This window comes from Diorhabda sublineata, chromosome 6 (assembly GCF_026230105.1).
Source record: "Diorhabda sublineata isolate icDioSubl1.1 chromosome 6, icDioSubl1.1, whole genome shotgun sequence".
NCBI classification, from domain to species: Eukaryota; Metazoa; Arthropoda; class Insecta; order Coleoptera; family Chrysomelidae; genus Diorhabda; species Diorhabda sublineata.
In genome coordinates, this window is record NC_079479.1 from 27,781,380 (window position 1) to 27,800,762 (window position 19,383).

At 32.8% G+C, this 19,383-nt stretch overlaps 2 protein-coding genes across 2 annotated transcripts; one reads left to right on the forward strand and one right to left on the reverse strand.

The window, feature by feature from the left end:
• Positions 1 to 721: 721 nt before the first annotated feature.
• On the reverse strand, positions 722 to 8,125 carry LOC130444960 (endosome-associated-trafficking regulator 1). The gene is made up of 7 exons (XM_056780360.1): positions 7,858 to 8,125; positions 7,074 to 7,318; positions 5,901 to 6,119; positions 4,740 to 5,000; positions 3,014 to 3,076; positions 1,598 to 1,752; positions 722 to 1,078 (listed from the first exon to the last, which is right to left on the reverse strand). Exons 1-7 carry the CDS (start codon positions 8,018 to 8,020, stop codon positions 955 to 957), a joined length of 1,230 nt encoding a protein of 409 aa, XP_056636338.1. The 5' UTR covers positions 8,021 to 8,125; the 3' UTR covers positions 722 to 954.
• A 3,542-nt stretch (positions 8,126 to 11,667) lies between these two features.
• On the forward strand, positions 11,668 to 19,165 carry LOC130445870 (uncharacterized). The gene is made up of 5 exons (XM_056781757.1): positions 11,668 to 11,811; positions 12,891 to 13,067; positions 15,945 to 16,070; positions 17,198 to 17,499; positions 18,802 to 19,165. Exons 1-5 carry the CDS (start codon positions 11,668 to 11,670, stop codon positions 19,079 to 19,081), a joined length of 1,029 nt encoding a protein of 342 aa, XP_056637735.1. The 3' UTR covers positions 19,082 to 19,165.
• Positions 19,166 to 19,383: the final 218 nt, after the last annotated feature.

Here is a 19,383-nt window from a genome sequence, read left to right on the forward strand (position 1 = left end):
TTAAATAACTGGTACTCAGATGGGGTGAACAATTAATATTAAATTGGACGCCACCAGCTTTTCAACGAACGACGTGAACAATTAATAAAAAAAGACGAAAAAGCTGAAGACACCTTATGAATCAAATATAAATAAAAACTAAACAAACTAAAACTCTCCCCGGACACGATTATCAAAATTAATATTTTTGCTAAGAACAATAAAACAAATTTCAGCAAATTATAAATTTATTGAAAAAATAATAAATTCGCATTAACTGCGTATCCAAAAGAGCACAACGAATAAAAGCAGTTATAAATTAAGAACAGCTTAGATTGATATATTAAAGATAAGACTAGGACTTATATATGGAAATTTAGGATGGTTACAGCCCTCAATTGAATTCCAAGTTGTTAGAGGTGAGTTGAATTTGTTTGTTTCCATTCAGAGTTGGATTGCTAACGGTTTGCCTGAGAAACATCATTTGTTTTTTGACCATTTATTAGAAATACTTGCATGGTATTTATTGCCACACCCTCTCTTATGTTGGTTGTAGATAATCTTACCTAGCTATGGTTTATTCCACGCCCATTGATGCCGGTAATGAGTTCATTGTATTCTATTTTTTTCTCTTTCCGTTTATAATTTGCCGATGAAATTTGAATGAACACTGGCCAACTCATTCATCTTTGAATAATGTATCTTTTTTTATTTCTAAACTTTGATGAATAAAATAAACAAATTACTATATAAACTTTATTATAACAAGCGTTCGTCTTTAAAAATAAAGATCTAATATGATAAAAACCGACATCTTTAGTGGGCGCAGTTTAAAAATGTAAAAATATATACATTGTCTGGATATATACCAGAAGTTAAATAAATTAATATGATCACATGTATCAAAAAGTTTAAATGTAACAATAAATAAAATCATTTATGTACATTCCTTAGCAATACTACTACAAAAGAAAATTATAGAGCTGGACCGGCGTCTTCATCGAAATTTGAAAATGGATCTCTTGTTTCCTCTATCCGATGCATATTTTCTATAGAAGCAGCCATAATTCGTAGATTATCTACGCCAGTCAGCAGTTGTCTGAAACAATCAAAACAATATTAATTTTATAATGAAAAATTTATCAATAGGACATTTTCAACCTTTTAGAGGACAATGAACGAAGAATGGGAAAATAGTCGTCTGATAAAGTGGAGAAACGAATATATGCTTGAATGAGACGTGGTTTGACAGCCACAATATTGTTCGTAAATCCTAGATAAATAATAATTGGAAATGTTAAACCTCCTCCGTTGTGAAGCTAATATATTGGAGAAATAAAATGAATAACGTAACGATCTTAGATTCTTCTTTATTAATAAATACAGAAGTTATGTCAGAGGGTTGGAATATAGTTGTTATTAAAAGTCATCAAAAATATAATATGTTATTAAAAAATTCAATCTTGGTAAGCCAATGTGGTTTTAGAACATAATTTGAAATAACATACTAATTATTTTCGATATTTGTTTAACAGTAGGGTATAACAAACGTGATATACAATTATGGATGATTAAAGATTATCCAGAAAATGTTCCGCTATCCTATCTTTACACATACCTCAAAGAATGTTCCGCAGTACTTGCAGCAGTTCGTAATTCTTGAGCTAACTGAATATAATGTAACTGATTAGAAGAGTTGTAATAGCCATGACCACCAGCAGCTTCTTCTCCTTTGAGACTTTGATTTTCAGCTCTCGCTATGTTTAATTGATTCTAAAATTTGAAAAAAGTATTAGTATTATTAATCAATAACTCACTATCACATTCCTATTCATTAGAAAGAAAAGAAAAAAGACCCAAGTAATTACCGTGGCATATGCCTCCTTAGTACCATCTAACAAGGATATCAACACAGTACCTCTTGTTAAATATAGAAATAAATGAAGAGCAACAACGCTTCAGACACAATAGATCAACAATAGATGCAATATTTATGAAACTCGTAAAAGGCCATACGCATTTTATAAGAAGAACGAATCAAGAAAAAAGTGATACAATTAGTCAAGGAATTTAACTCTCTAAACCGTACAAGAGTACAACACAACACACTCACAGTTTACATTCCAATAACAAAAGGAATTAGACAAGGTGGCAGTCTAAGTCCAATGTTTTTCAACCTTGTCCTAGAACGCATAACAAATGGAAGTAAAACTGCAGGAAGAGGATACATGATAGGAAATAGCGAGATCCAAATTGTATGCTGTCCTCATAGCAGAAATAGAAGAAGAAAATCTACAACGAATTCTTTTCAAATTTAACCGAAAGGCAGATCAGTTCACTATGAAGATATCTATCCCTAAAACAAAGTCTGACAATAAGTAAAGACGCAGTACGCTGCAAATTAGCGATAGACGATTAAATAATAGCAGAAGTTATGAACTGCAACTATCTAGGAACTATACATCAAGCAACAGAAACATCTACGAGGAAGCACGCATGCAAGTCAACAATGCTGCAGGAATATCTGGATGTTCACGCGACGTCATATGGTGCAACAAAATCATGTCCACATTAAGCAAGGTGCGTATATACAAAACAGCTGAGACGAGGTCGGATACAAGCAGGAAAAAACAACTTCTCAGAACAACAGAGATGAAAACTGTTAGATCAATAGCCATCCTGGACAGAAAACGCTGTTGCGACATTAGACAGATGAAAGATATAGTCAGATGGGTAAAGAGGAGAAGACGAGAGTGAAAAGTAAAGAGGAGAAGACGAAAGTAAAAAGAGCAAGTCGACAGAATGAGGAAGTATTTGCTGGTGAAACAAGCATTAAAGAAGCCAACCGCTAGAATATGAGCAGGCAGACCTCCAAAGAGAATCATGGACATCCCAAAATCGAGACTGAAGAAATTGAATATTACTAGGTAAGCCCTCAAAATAAGTGAAGGAAGATTTAATCAATATACATGCCATTTTTTTAGAAATTCATATAAGAGAAACACTTTTTATAACTTTTTATATAAATACTTACAGTTAAAGATTTTATTTCTTGCTTTAGCTTTGATACTAGAGCCTCTGCAGTTGTAGCCCGTTTCTGTAAAGATATATTTGAATAAGTTGATAGACAATAGTACAAAATTAATATTATTAAGACTTCGAAACAATCATTTCGAGAAACAGATATGAAACAGTACTGTTGAAGCAATATTAAGTATAAATAAAAAAGTATAATTGAACTTTTTATTTTGATAGTAGCGTAATCCCTTTATCTTCAAATGAAGATATTAAAAGGTTTGCATTTCAATGAATTTAAAAATATACCTATAGGATACTAATGACTCATATTATTTAAGTTTATCTAATGGTGATAAATCTATAGTTCATACTAAATTGTTGTAATTATAAAGTGAATAAGAAGTGATATTTTATGAAGAATGAAGTTAGGTCACTTTAAAAATTCTTAACCAGCTGCATTATAAAATTTCAAGGTGTTAAAATCTGAATACTGAATTTATGTCAGATATCTTTAAAACACTTCAGAAACATAATTTATGTGATTAAAAACATTTTTTAACAACATAACGTGATCATAAATTTCTTACAAAATGATTTACTTCTCACAATACCAAATAATGGTACTACCTGGTACATGGATAACTCCAGGATAAATGCCTTGGCCGGAGCAGGTTTCTGTGGAGAACACTCCAAAATAACTAATTTTTTTCACTTGAAAAATATGCTGTCTTCCCAATAGAGCTGCCATACCAACCATTATGACTGAAATAATGTATCTAAGATTGTGCTGGAGTGTAAAAAGTCTGTTACTCATTCTCGGAGTAGTAAGAGACTTTTCCGAGATGGAAGGAAAAACACAGACCCTAACACGCCCTCAAACACCTGATAAGCCACATAGTTTGTCAAGCCGAAATGCCGAAATTATCTTTTCAAAGCATATTGGCATTTGGTAATTGGGAACAAACCGCAAAAAACTGGTTAAACTTAAAAAAATCAAGTTATCGGTCTGAAATAACTCACTCAGAGGTCACAAGAATGCTATTCAACATATCATTACAAAGAGCTGTAAACGATGTATAAATTATCACTTAACACAGCTACTCACAGGACATGGATGTTTTATTCCTTGTTTGTATCATTGTAAAATTACAGACTCACCATTTTGTCTTTACTATCCTAAAGTATGTATGTCAAAGATGTCAAGAGGAATGTAGAGCAACCATATCACAAATCAAAGGTTTACTATCACCAAGGATTATGATGAAGTAATACTTTCTGGTGGTTTTGTTACTGTCTCTATATAATCAAGGAGGGGGGGGTTGGTAGGTAAAAATCGCATATATCCTCTTAACTCCAGCAACTGAGATGTCTCTAAGATTTTCCCCTTCATTAAAGAATACACTATCTCAAATCTAACGAACCAAACACACAAACAAACAAAAAAGCTACAAAAAAATACAAATGAAACAAATAAAAATAGAACAACTAGGAACGGAAGCACATATAAATAAAAGTAAACAAAAACAAAACTTAAAAACACAATCGTACACTCAGACAAAATAAATAAAATCAAACAGAATCATTATAAGAAACAGAAGGACAACAAAAAATAATCTTTCAAGTGTGTTCAATAATTTAAATTCTTATAAATATTAAATTAAAAATTATGATGTTAAAAGTATAAATTAAAATTATAAATACAAATGTTTGTAACAGTTACACACATTTTTATATATACTTACATTACTTTTTTCTAGATTATCCTCCACCTTTTCAAGGGCCCTGGCAAGATTTTGGGTATATTCATGCTCCTTATTTCTAGCAATTTCCAATTCTCTACTTAAGTTATCACACAATCTTTGATTTTCTAACAATTGTCTTTTAGTAATGTCTAATTCATTCCTCAGTCTTTCAGTTTGCTCTTGTGGACTATGTGGAGCAGATAATGTGTCACAGACTGCACTGTCTGTGAGGAAATCAGGCAAACTCTTTGAATTTCCCACCTAGAAAGAAGCGTTATATTTATCTATGTGAATAAAGATCTAGATGAAATGGTTGTAGTAAATGGTATAGAAAATTCTTTGCTTTGTGTTAATTTTCACAGTACACAGCTTCTAGTCCTCTACCAAGCCCAGATTCATACACCTTTGGAGTATTGCTCGCACATTTAGAGCTTGGCTCCTAAGCATACTCTGAAGATGCTGGACTCAATATAGAAGAGAGCAATTCGACTTATAGGCGATCCAGAGGTGACCAGAAACTTGGAGAGCTTAGAGCATAGAAGAAAGGTCGCTGATCTGACTCTATTCTATTGATACTACCACAGCATATGCTCTTCCGAGCTCATCAACATAATTCCATATGGAGCAGTATCTGCAAGATCGACAGGCCAACGTGGCTCATGGATACTGAGTTCTGCAAACGCCCAGGACATCAATTTGTCAAGACTCCTGTCAAGAACACTAAAACATATAGAAGTTGAAGACCATTATATATATATATATATATATATATATATATATATATATATATATATGAGAATAAACGATATTTAAAGTTCAAAAAAACATAAACAAACAAAACAACCCGTCATCTGATCTGCATTTACCCATTTGTCTATCAGGGTAGAAAGAATCCCATCACATGACTATGACCCAATTATTTAATTTTTCTAACTACAGGGAATGTGATCCAGTTTAATTTCAGACCATTCAGATCTTAATTGGGTTAACCCAATCACAGTTTCCAAGAAGTCTTTAAAGTCAGTCAATATTGCACTGTGGTCACAAAAAAAATTGATTAAAAATTATAACTGATATATGTATTACAAACTAAAAAAGTGGAGTATAAGCTTTCAGATTAGTGTATTCTTATTCCTATTGCGTGATAATAAAGAGAAATACCTCACTAGCTGTTGGTACATTTCTAGAACTGCCTGAGTTGGGTAAAGGTAAATCTAAAGGGAAATCTTGATTTCTTATAGGTAAATCTAATGGAACTGGTTTATTGGAAGTACTTTCCACTTTTATACCATTATTTCTATTTATTCTCCCTGGTGTAAAATCAGGAAGATTGTTCATATCTCCATTATAATTGTCTGGTGAATTATTTCTTAAGTAACACTAAAACATTGGAAAACAATAAATTATATGTACTTTACAGATTAATAATAATGGTAAATATATTGAATATTACAGATTTCTGCCAATGAGGGGGACTCAAATGTTATATATTATTCCCATTAACACTAGTAAGACAGAAATTTTGAATTACCTACAAAGACCAAGTGTGGTCAAATGACTCATTCATAGGTTGTAATGTTTTATTCGTATGCTATAGTTTTATATTTATATTTTATTAGTGGACATATTTATTACTAAATGAAATGGCTCAACAGTTATTAAAAAAAAGTTTATTAAGTGATACTATCACAATTTATCAGTTTTGAACCTAACCTAACCTCAGCCATGATGTCCTCGACCCCAACCTTAATCTCTTTCTGTTCTTAGGTTTATACTACATAAAGTCGACAAAGGTGCTGAGTCTAAAACATTGAAATAAATAGTAATATAACAAAGTTTTCTGTTTCTCTCAATATTGAAATTTTTATTTTATTATTATCAATAATTAAAATAATGTACACTTTTACCATGTCATCATCAATGGAAGAATCACTATTTTATGTAATATTGCAATAAATGCAAAGAGAATGATTACGATACATTATAAAATTAATGTGACTTGTAATATGACTTTGATTTGATAAGAACAAAACAAGAAAGAATTGAAAATGTTCATTTCAACTACCCACACCACAAGTATATTTATTTAAATGTAAATATTTACTGCATTAGTCAAATGCAAATGACCCTTGAGGTCTTTCAAGGTATGTAATCATTTATAATAAATATTTATATATGGCTGATCATAAAACGACATAGAAGTCATTTGACCACACTAGTCTTCCTAGTGTTTAATCAGTTTGATTCTGTTTTTTTGATAATAATTTGCTTGAGGATTTTCAGAATCCCAATCTTTTATACATAATTCAATCACAATCATTAATATGTACTTACCTGTTCAATGACTAGATGATCCTGTACAAAATCAGGTAATGCTGAAGGATATTCTGGAATTAACCTAGAAGGTTTGGACTCTGGAATGAGATTACTATAGTCGGAAGATGCTGAACGGTTTTCATACACCTTTGGCCTGGCACCCTTTGCTTGGTAGTTATCAGTTGAAACGCTTTCAAGAAAGTGTTTAAAAGAAAATGGATTGTCTTCTCTCTTATGACTATCACCAGTGCTTGAGCCAGAAGCTAGAGGTATATATTAAATTAGCCTCCAAGTACCCAGTTATTTTGCAAAGATTAAAAAAAACGAATCCACATTAGTTTCATAAAAATAGAATTAACTCTGTTGGTGTTATTTATTTTTTTGTCATAATAATAATAAGAAAGGCAAGTATACATTTCTATTATTGTGAGAGGATAAAAAAAATTTACTGACATGTGAAATATACCAAGCAATCACCCATGTAAAAATATTTGATAAGTAAACAATATAATCGCCCAAAAATTTGTTTTTGAACAAAATATCATGAGAAACGCATAAAAGGGTGTATATAAAGGTGTGAAATTAATTTTAACCTATTATTCGAGCTGAATGTTTATATACTACTAAGTAACAATAAATAGTGGTGAAACATAATTATTCAACATTAAATATTAGTGAAACAATAATAACTAATGATAAAATTTTTGAAATATTTTTCATTGAAGGATGATATATGAAACTAAAAAAACTTTGTATTTTTACAAATAAATATTATTTGAAATGTATAACATAAATAGCATACCCGAGACTCCTGTTTTTGAATTTCCTAACCTATTGGATTCCCTTAAACTAAATGGAGAATCATCTCCTAAATCTAATATCATATGTGATATCGGTTCCGAATCAGAATTATCTTCGCCTTCTTTATTTTCAATATGTTTGGAAGATAGATTCTCTTCTGCCATTGTATTCTAAAAAGTTTAGCTAAAATATTTTTAGTACCTTAAAATAACTATTAAATGTCAAGTTATATTTGAAATGTCTTCAGTAACGAAACTGCTATACTACTTAGGCACATTTTGATGTTGTAAAGATTTTGTATTTCATTGACTTACAAACAACAAACCAAGATATTGGTGATAATGACAAGAAGAATGTTCATATCAAGTCCAGTTATTATTTCTTCAATCTTTTAAGTTTTTTTGTGTCTATTTCTCATCTTATGCTTACAATTTGCTTGAAACTTGAGAAGCTACTCATACTTCATTCACCTTATCTAGTGACATTTACGTGAAATGAATCACATTATTTATTATTATGTTGTTTGTTTACATTTTACTATGTATCGTGTAATTTGTTACGTCAGAAGACAGTCTGACAGATTTGGTTAAGCAGACCGTTTTATGCTTTATGAATAAAATGGCCAAACTACTAATGTCACTGACAGAATACAAAACTGTGTATTACTACCACAGATAAATAATAAGAAGTTTACGGCCACAAACGACATGACATTAATCAGTTGTTAAGTAAAGCTTGGTTTATGTAGCCAAAATTGAAACTAAATTAAAATTAAACTATATTTTCTTGGTTGTAATTTTTTGGTTTATGCATGGAGAATAATTGTAAACTACTGGTAAACCAACAGAAATTCACTGTATGGGTCCTTTTTGTCATACAAATGTGAAAAGCTCATAACACTATCTATTGGCGTTCCATTGGCATTCTTCGTATTTTTTTTTATAGCTGTTTTAAAAATAAAACTCCACGGCGGAAATCGGCGCAATAACGCGAATATATTCCCAAAACCAATGAACAAGGATGTTGTAAACATAACAAAAACCGAACGTATTCTGTGCTTATAACTTCACAAAATTAAGGAATTAAGCTAAGAAGTTAAAAGTTGGCGAATTCTTAGTTTAATTTTAATTTAAATTTACGGTTAATTTTCTGTATGAACGACAAGTAGCTACCATTTCAGTGTCTTTCAAAAAGTAATTTAATTTGTTAGTTTAATGGTTATTTTTAATTTTGGTTGCATAAACTAATCTTGAATCAAGTTTTCTAATAAATTAGGTATCTTCTGTATATTCCCAAAACACATGAGAAGCCAATCGATCCTGATGATCCACTAGCAGACCACATAAATCTAATCTTGATTTCTTATAGGTAAATCTAATAGAGCTGGAAGTACTTTCTCCACACTTTCAGACAGATGAGAAATTTTCGTTTTTTCACAACTATTTTTCTTCTACATACAAGCATTAGTTTCTGTGTCTACAAGGCCTGAATGACAAGTTTCATGTTCACAGTAACTGACTAACTGAACCCAATTTGTACAATGGAATACGTATTTTTTTCCTCATATCTTTTGACTCACTCCAGCCTTTCCACCAGTCTATATTCATGCTAAAGGAATCAGTACTGTCATATTGTACGTACTTCCATCCTCTAAGGATGAATTTACTTTCTGTACTTAGCATATGTAGCAACATTCTTCAATTGTCAAACTTCAGTGAAAGTTCTCGAACTGCATAACAAATTATCGATTTGAAGCTTTTTGTTATTTGCAGAAGCTATTTATTACATTTTTGAGCAGCTTTTTCAATCATACGATCAACGAGGTATTCAATTACTATAGCTAACATAAAAGACTACAACTTACGCCAAAAATAATACTATCAAATCAACTATTTGTGAAGGGAACTGAACGATAGAAACAAAACAAACAGCGATGGGAAAAGGACGATCCTATCCTCGAAAATAAAATAAACAATCTGGGAGGTTATTAATCCAAAAATGCTGATTTGGATAGCCGCTTTTTGTTCTCTGTGGATGTGAAATAGAAAAATAATTTCGCATTTAATTCGACGGTTCGGCGCAGGTGACGCTACAGTCTCTAATTCCCAACAAACATATTACAGAAAACTGGAAGTATAAACAGTTTCGCCTAATTCAATAAAGTTAATAATTCAATAATTGATCGATTTAATCAATTTATCTTTATCTGTATTCTACACCCATTTTCTACAAAACTTTGCATAACGTCGAAGGACGTTCTAAGCTTCATTTAACACTTTCCACTGGTAACAATGAGAAATAATTCATATCATTTAATCATAATTATTGACTCAATACGTAATATCTTGACTGTGATGTACTGTAACTTTGGATCTATTAAATGTAGTGGTGCAATTATTAACAAGGGCGGTCAAATATAAACCAGAATTTTCGAATAATATCGCGAAAAACTTATTGTCGTAAAGTGACTGCACTGGATATTAGACTGGTCGTACTGAAGAGCACAGCTGAGCGCGTGTAACCTCACTTTTTAGTGTACTTATAGTTATGAGCGAGAAGGATGTACCAATATCTGTTGTGCAACGAATCATTATTCGTGTTTTGGTCAAAGATAATGTAAAATTCGCTGAAAATTCGGGGATAAATGCCCCTCCAAGGCTCAAGTGTATGAATGGTGTTCCGCTTTCCGGAAAGTCTACATGAGCGGCGCCCCAGAACAAGTATTACCAATGAGAACGTTAGCGCTGTAGAAAAACTCATTTTGACGGACCGACGCAGTACTGTAGACGATATGACTGAATAATTGGGCACCAGGAAGGTGGCATTCCATAAATAATTCATATACAGCTCGATTACCGCAAAATTTCAGTCAGATGGGTGCTAGGAATTCTGAATTTTGAGCAGAAATGCATAAGCTGGGAAGTTTGCACGCGTCTACTGCAGTGCTGTGAAGAGGAAGGAGAAAATTTGTTGCTTCGAATATTCACCACATACGAGACTTCGGTACACCACTATATTCCGGAGAGTAAACGCGTGTCTATGGTGTGGAGGAAGAAAGACGAAGGAGCGCCAGTTTTCAGACGGTTAATTTTCTGACTTAACAACGAACTGTGAACGCTTAGTATTATAGGAATCTAAAAAACACGGTGAAACCTGCCTGCAGATCAAAACGACAGTATAACCCAATCCGTAGAGCGATATCGCTGCACACCAGACCGCATACAGCGGGGCGTACGATGGAAACGTTAAACGAATTTGTTTGGGAAACGTTGGAACACCCTCCTATCAGTCCGGATTTATCGCCATGTGACTATTATTTATTTGGTCCGTTGAAATAGGCATTTGGCTGACTGCGATTTAAAAGCAAAGCGGATTTAGAATCCCTCGTGCGCTAATAGTTACGTGACAAGATATTTTTTTCGAAGAAGACTTCCTAAATCTTCCGAGAGATGGCAAAACAAAGACGTAGACCAGCTTCACAAGCAGTAGAAAATTTCAGTATATCTTGAACAACAGTTATTATATACCTTCTCTTCACAAAATTATGTTGATAAGTTTTTTTGCAGTAACGATGCATGATGCACTTTCAATCAACCTATAGCATGAATACATTTTTTTAAATAGCCAATAAAAATCGAAATATTTGTTACGTGAACTGTGTATATCTTGAAAAATGAGATACATACAACCAATGAGGTGATCTTGTATGAGCTTAACCCTCTATTCATGAATCTATCAATAATGACATTTGAATATGAATGTTTGGTATTGTCAGTATATTCTTTATATCTGATAAATAAACAACATTGAAATGTACCTTCCTCGACAATGTACACAAAATACTCTCAGTCATGTGGATTATGGTATTCCACTACTTGCAAAAAAATCAGATTACCGATCTAGTTACAAAATGGGACATTCTTTTATTCCTAGTATTCCACAGGAATATGATTGCGTAAGTAACTGTTTAAAAAACCTTTTACTTCACTGATAAGATTATAATAGTATATTGAAATACAAGTAACAGGAGGCTTTTCATTGCAACAATAGTTCCAAATTCGTCACGAGCGCGATAGGCAGAACGAAAGAATGCTGGAATGATTTTCTGCTACGAGTATTTTATACTATTTTTCCTGTTTCTGCTTCTATTCCCTCTATTTATATATAGAAAAATTGTTTAAAATGTACATTAGAGGAATTACACTCTATCGTAGGTGGTCGGTTGGTAACACTGATTTATGTTTGACAGATGACTTTGGAAATATTTGATTTTAAAAGTTTGCTTAGGTCAGAAAAAAACTCATCCTGTAAGCGGGTGAAGAGCTTGAAGAGAATTGCGGGACGTGGCCTCTACCGATATGAATAATTTACTAACTGTTAAATCAAAAAACAATTATGAAAAAGAATATGAAAATTCATGCCTTAGTGTTCGGATGAAGAGGCCACTATTATCACAGAAAATGTGTTAATTGTTTTATTTAATGCCATTAGTGAAAGTTATCAATGCTCAACACAGTTGAAGATTCAAGGCCGATTCATAAACTTTGACTTTCATTTGCTGTTTCCGTTTGCGTGTGAGGTTTGCCGTTTGACGTTCGTAGCAGATTCTACGTGTACCGCTTTTTGTTTTCGTGATATTTTTGTGTTTTTCTTTTTGACCCAAACGGCAACTATCAATGGTTTTATGCATTTCAGTGTTTCTAATTTTGTAACAGCAAACGTCAATGGCAACAGCAAACGGAAAATCAAGTTTATGAACCACACGCATGACCGAATAATGCATCATCCAGTCAGCTGTCAAAATGAAACTGATATTCAGGGGCACCAAACTACTAAAGAAAATGGCTAAAAATCGTTAAGTCATGGAGTCCATTCTTACACAGGAACAGAGAAATAGTTTTTTAATTTGTAGGAACATATTAATTTTAATTTCGATAAATATTAACCTTCTTTGTTATTCTTATTATTTTTACTGAAGTTTTATATTATTGTCTTATTTTCTAAGTACATCTTGTCAATAAAGTGTTTTTACAGCGGGCAAATACCAAAATAAATGGAGACCTTCTAGAAAGTGATATAAAAATAAAAGATGACGTGATAACTACGTACAAGAAAGAGTATACCAAGAAATTCAACCAAGATGTTCTAGTAAACTGCCAAAGACCTTGTAATAATAATAAAGTTCATTGCATCAGAACCTTACAAGAAGCAGTAAGTATGCAGATTAGAGCCACGAATTTCTAAGAATTTATACTAGATTCCAGAGAACTTACTTATTTTCTGATGGTGATGATGATATACAAACGAGTAGTTTTAGTATGTACAGTCAATATATATATTCTCTAGCTTGTGCCGACGGCCGGGGATGCCCAGAGTAAATGAGGTACCAGGGCTAAAGCCTGTCGGTCCTTGAACCACACTTCTAAACCAATTGAAAGATAATTTGGAAAAAGGAGAATAATTCGTACAAATAAACATTTTATTTTTAATTCATTTACAATAGAATTATCGAATCATAACATTCCATACTTTCATTCCATCAATGGTTTTGAATTATATGGTCACAATCAAAGTCGACCATATGATTAATAGTCCCAAATCTGATGATCATGCTGACGTTCTTGACTCTTCTTAAAACAATAAAGGATCTGAAGCACGTTGGAAAAAAGATTCCTGCCCAAACATTAACTTTTTTAGGATATTGCGTATGTTTTTCATCATCCAGTGAGAATTCTCATTAGACCAACAAAGGCAATTTCGACGATTTAAATGACTGTGAACCGTGAAGTTGCTCTCATCAGAAAACAAAATATTTTCTAATTGGATCAAATTGTTACTTAATATCGCCATAACTTGGACACAAAAATACGTTCTTCTATCGATATTGTATTCTATGAGTTCCTGAGCTGGTATCATTCTATTGGAATGCATGCAACTTGATTTATACCTGTAATTGGTATATTAATTGACTAATGTGGTAGTTGGAAGATTTTGACAATTTATCTTACTTGTGTTATGCGTTGCTAAGAGAAAGTTTCGATCTGGTTACTGGCGTGAGATTCGTTTCCTTCCACATTCACTGATTGAGATTCGTTTGATCTGCATTTACTAGCTTGATACCCTTAACATAGAAAATTCATGTAGAGGTTCAATTTTTGATGTATTATGATTGATTTTTCAAATAAACTTATTATTAGTGGACTTAGGATGCAGAGTACACCTCAAGTTATAAGTTATTTGAGTAAGTTATTGAGTCGCCAGGAAAGTAATTAGTCGACTACAGAATAAGAATGTTTAGCTGTACTCTGGTTCATCGAAAAGCTACCTTTGTACTCGGAATGAAATCTGTTCGCGGTAGTGACAAACCATGCTTCATTGGCCTGGCATCAAGATCTTGAGGATTTCGCAGGTAGGCTTACTCGTTGGAGCCTTAAGAATACAGCAGATTGATTTTGAAATCGTACCTCGAAAGGGTAAATATCACATTGCCCTTGATCTATTGTCTCAATATGTCACAGTCGTAGATTCTGTGGAAGCGGTCCCAAAGGTATTACATCCAAACCATTAAAGTTTTTTCGATGGCAAATTGTTGATGAGTTAGAGGAGAAGTGATCGAAAGAACTTTTTAGACAAATTCCATGATAATCCTTTGGTAAGTCACGTGGGTGGTTTGAAGGCTTTCAGAAGAGTAATAGTTGATGTTGCTTGATATTTAAAGAATTTGAAGAACACACCCTAAAGGATTCATTACAGCACAACCCCGCGTTTCTCAGTCTTGAGAAATTTTTGCTACCGATTTATTGGGACCTTTTCCCGGATCAAATAAAGGCTACCTCTTCATCTTTATTGTCTTGGATACGTTTGGGAAGTTCCCGTTAGCGGTTTCTTTTAGGTCTTCTAAAGCTCTTCATGTAGTAAAAGTTATCGACGAGGATGGTTTCTTTATGCTTGGAGTACCAATGTTACTACTATCTGATAACAGTTCGTTTTGAACATTTATTTCAAATTGATGAAAGATTATAGAGTATTAGTTCGACATAATAACTCAACGCTAACAACAACGGTGACTTATGGTGACGGCTCAAAATGTTCGATTTAATGAATTGCAGATATTGCCTCGCTGCTCTACCCTGAGTTGCGAGTGGGTTCAGTAATACTAGGTTTTGGTGGAATTCAGACAAACGTATATAATTTTTGTTTGAATATCTTTGTTTATGATTATAGTTAGACATGTTTAGTTCGTGGTAGTTCAACCAAGTTTTGGTTTGCGTGAACGTGGTGGTTCAAAAGAGGTAAAACTGCTCAAAATTTTACGTATTGAATTTTGAGATTGGGAGACTTCTGTTTTTGGTAGAGCAGTCTTCCGAAAAGTTTTGTGAATGTGTGGCGATTGATGTATCTGGTTGGAATTGGGATTTATGTCAATAATGACATGAAAGGTGTAGCTCGAAGTGAATCGGCACTTGTATTGGCGGTACCTGAGACATATGAAAAGAAGATTAGGCAGGATAAAGTAGACGTTCGCTTTATATTCCATTATGCGATGGATCTAGATTTGATACGTATGACATTGTCCGAAGTTTCCCGAATATACACGAAAATGGTGGTAGCGCGGTGATTTCGATTAACTACTTGGGTTAAAATATTGTGTCAAGGCGCTGTGGCTTTTTCGATTTTTCTGCATTTCATAATTTGTTTGGGTTCATTTGCGTATACAAATCCAATGTTCTGGTCTTTAGTCATAGTATTTCATCCATGCCAATATAATTTTCTTTTTACTTCTTATACCTTGATTATATGTTTCTCGTCTTGATATTAGGTGTCGTTTGACAGAAAATCACTTTAAAATAACAGTGTAATTCTACCTTCAGCGATTTGAAATAGGTTTTGTTAGATTTTCGCGGTTACGCCAATCACATCTTACATCTGAGATGCTGTTATTGTGAAATGAGTTTTCAGATCCAATTTTAACAATATCATTCAATTTACCTGGTAATTGAAATCTTCCCGGCTTTTTGGTAGAGCTAATCAAAAATAATAAATTTTTCATAAAATAAATTTATCAATCTTCTTTACTGAATGTTACAGTTATTAAAACGTACACCACCATCAGTACGGCCAAGGCAATCTGAAATGAAAGATAATTATCGATGGCTTCCATACAAAACGATTCCACGAGAAGTTATACCACCAGCTGAATCGTCTCTTTGTGAAGTAAGTATATTATGTAGTTCTAGCTATTTATATTTTTTTAAACGCTACTTACCATCACAACGATTATGCATAATTACATTCAGGCATTGATTCTTGAATAACATCCTAGATAGATACTAATTTTTATAAAATGAATACAACAAGATGCTGGATACTTTTTAAAATAATATAATTCAACGTATCAATTGTATTTCATATTTTTCAACGGTCGTCATCAGAGATATGAAGATTGATTCAATCCTGCATATCTACACACTTCCGGAGACTACGGATGATATTTCTTTGAACTTGGAAGAGCATTCCAAGATTTTGCCTCAAAGCGTCACAATGGAACTTAGTTCTGTTGATTATTTCGTCCCTTGTGTTGCATTTACCAAGCTTTCAAGATATCCAAAAAAAAATTAATTGTATTTAATTCAGGACAACGTGGTGGAAATGCAAATAAACCTCCTCGACAAATCTACCTATTAGAAAAAATTTTTTTTCTTAATATCTTCCAAATTTTTCCTTATGCGGGTAATATGATCGATAGTATGTGGTACAAATGCTTATTTATTTATTCATTAGTTCTCCAAGAAATTTTTTATTATAGTTTAATACCTCCTATAGGTATTTTCTAAATAATTACAATTTATGATAATTTTCTTTAGAATATCTCTTTATGGCGAACGGTTTTCTTGGCATGTACAATGGATTATTAACTATTAGTAGTGTAGAATTGTTTATTACGTCAAATACACTAAATGTACATACTTAATCATCCATTAAAAATTAATAATGTTCGAATGTATAATTTAAAGAATATACTCAAATATAAGTCCCGGAGCACTCTATTTTATTAAATTGTCTATTAATTTATGAGATACAATAAAGAAATTTCAAAATGACAATGTCAGAGTTATTCTAAGCCTCCCAAAAAATTGAAACAAAAGTAAAAATGAGCATCTTATACTAAAGAAATTGAAATTGGAGTACAAAAAATATGACATAGTAAGGTGAAAATACGATAATTCGGAAACAAGGCTATGTAAGGTCACAGCTAAAAAAACGAACGAGATGAATTCAATGGGCATATCACCTTAATCGACAGACTTTCCCGATTATTTTTACGTATCAAATATTTTCAGATAACCGGTATTGCAAGATCTGTTCAACCCTCAATTCCCCCTAACGAAATCGGGGCTTGGAAATATCTAGATATCTATATGACCAACAACAAACTCCGGTTTATACCATACAACAATAGACAGTTTCAAGACGCACAAATGGATTTTCCAACATTTTACAATACTTCTGGTGTATACCAAAAATCCCAAAGGCAATCACTAGAACAATCAACAGGAAATAAATCAATATACGACAAAGCACAATTCAAATTTCAATTTCCCGTAAAAAACCTGTCAAGGGGACAAAAAAGAGTTCCACATAGGTAAGTCAAATTGTAACTCGTCCGATATGTTTTCAAGTCTTATAAGCTTCCTTAGTAACGATTTTTAGAGTTTCTAATTTCTTTTTCTAGAAATTTTATCTGTATTCTTGCCCTTCAGCTTCATAGTGAGTTATTTGTCACAACAAAAAAATTAATTTAATTCCGAAAATATAGAAATATCTGAGGATTCCCAATAAATCTCTCACGATTATGATGTCTATTGAAATTAATTCAAACACAGCTCGGTCTAGTGAATAATTCTTTCTCCGAAACTCATATTTTTACAAGAAAAGTAGTTACTGAATACACTGTTCACACCAACACTCACAATTACACTGTTTCGATAACCAAGCAATCATCTTCAGATACTGAAGGTGAACTTTTATTTCAGAGACTGTAGGTAAACTGGAAAAGTTCACTGAAGGTAAACTATACTAAAAGTACTGAAGGTAAATTGTAAAAGTTTATTTTTAGGCTCTGAAGACGATAACATGATAATCGAAACTCGCGTCCTACAGTGTTATTGTGAGTGTTGGTGTAGAGATGGTGTAAACAGTGTATTCAATATGAATATCACCAACGGTTCCAGAAATTCCAGCTTAGCTAGAAGAAATCCTTCTCAAGCGAACAAAATTAACCCTTATTTCTAATGATAATAAGGAATAAACGGATCTATGTTTTCTCGGAGTGCCATTTATAAAATGCCAGAGATAGAAAGCAGAAATAGTGCGATTCTTGAGCTTGTAAGAATAAATTCGTGGTAGATTATCAAATATAATCTAGCATCATATACAGATTCGATTAATATTGAGAAAACAAGTCGTTTGGTGATAGGAGCAGACATAGAGAAGATTCTAGAACATGGAGTTCTCTGCGAAGAAATTGTAAGTGATTACAAAAACAAGAAACTGTTCCAACCAAAGGAGAGAATGGTTTAGACCGACTGGACTAGAGATTTTGAAAAGTATAATCGAACTTATGTGAAATGTAGAATTATGGTATGTAATTGTTCCATCATGGAAAGAAAGAGTACCAAATAAGGAAGTGTTAGCAACAGTCACGAAAAATGAAATCTCTGGACACTGAAATGTTATATAATTGAGCTGGCTAGAATGTACTCTATTGATTGTTGTGAGCCTTTGTATGGGAAGATATACGAGTATACAGTTGTTTTCTTAATGTGACTATAAAAAATGAGATCAATGATTTATTTATTTTGATATTTTTAACGGTTGAACGGTTATGATTGTTTCTGTTGGAAAAAAATATAATATGAACTAATAACCTCAATTAATTTTTCAGCGGATTACAAACTGAATATCAAGGTAGATATGTTTCGCAAACGTATTCAGATACGTATCCTTACATAGAAGATAGCGGCCAAACATCTGCATGTTTAGTTTCTGAAGCCGGTCCATGGCAAAATTTATGTCCACCAGGAATGTATTGTACAGAATACTGCCACATAGGATCCGGATGGCCTGTGAGGGCAGTGATAAATTCAGGAAAATCAGAAAAATTTCTTCATTTTACCGAAAAATGTACACCGGTTTATGAATGTAATGAGACTGATGCGCAGTGAAATATATTTCAAAAAATTCAGTTCATATTCTTCCCTTCCTATTCGTATAAAATTGACCATAGTACGTGGACGGTCCCATATGTATTTGGCTTGACCTAGAGATAGCTGCTTGAAAAATACCGATGTATTAGAAAGTATACACTCTATACAGCATATGTTTCAAGCTTGAATACTCCGCGTAATATTATAGTATTATGTTTTATTGGAAGGCATTTGCCCAACCAATATAAAAGCTGCATCGACCAGCATCGCAGTGGTCGACCAAATGGGGACGCCAGAAAATCTACAAAGTGATTCTGGAT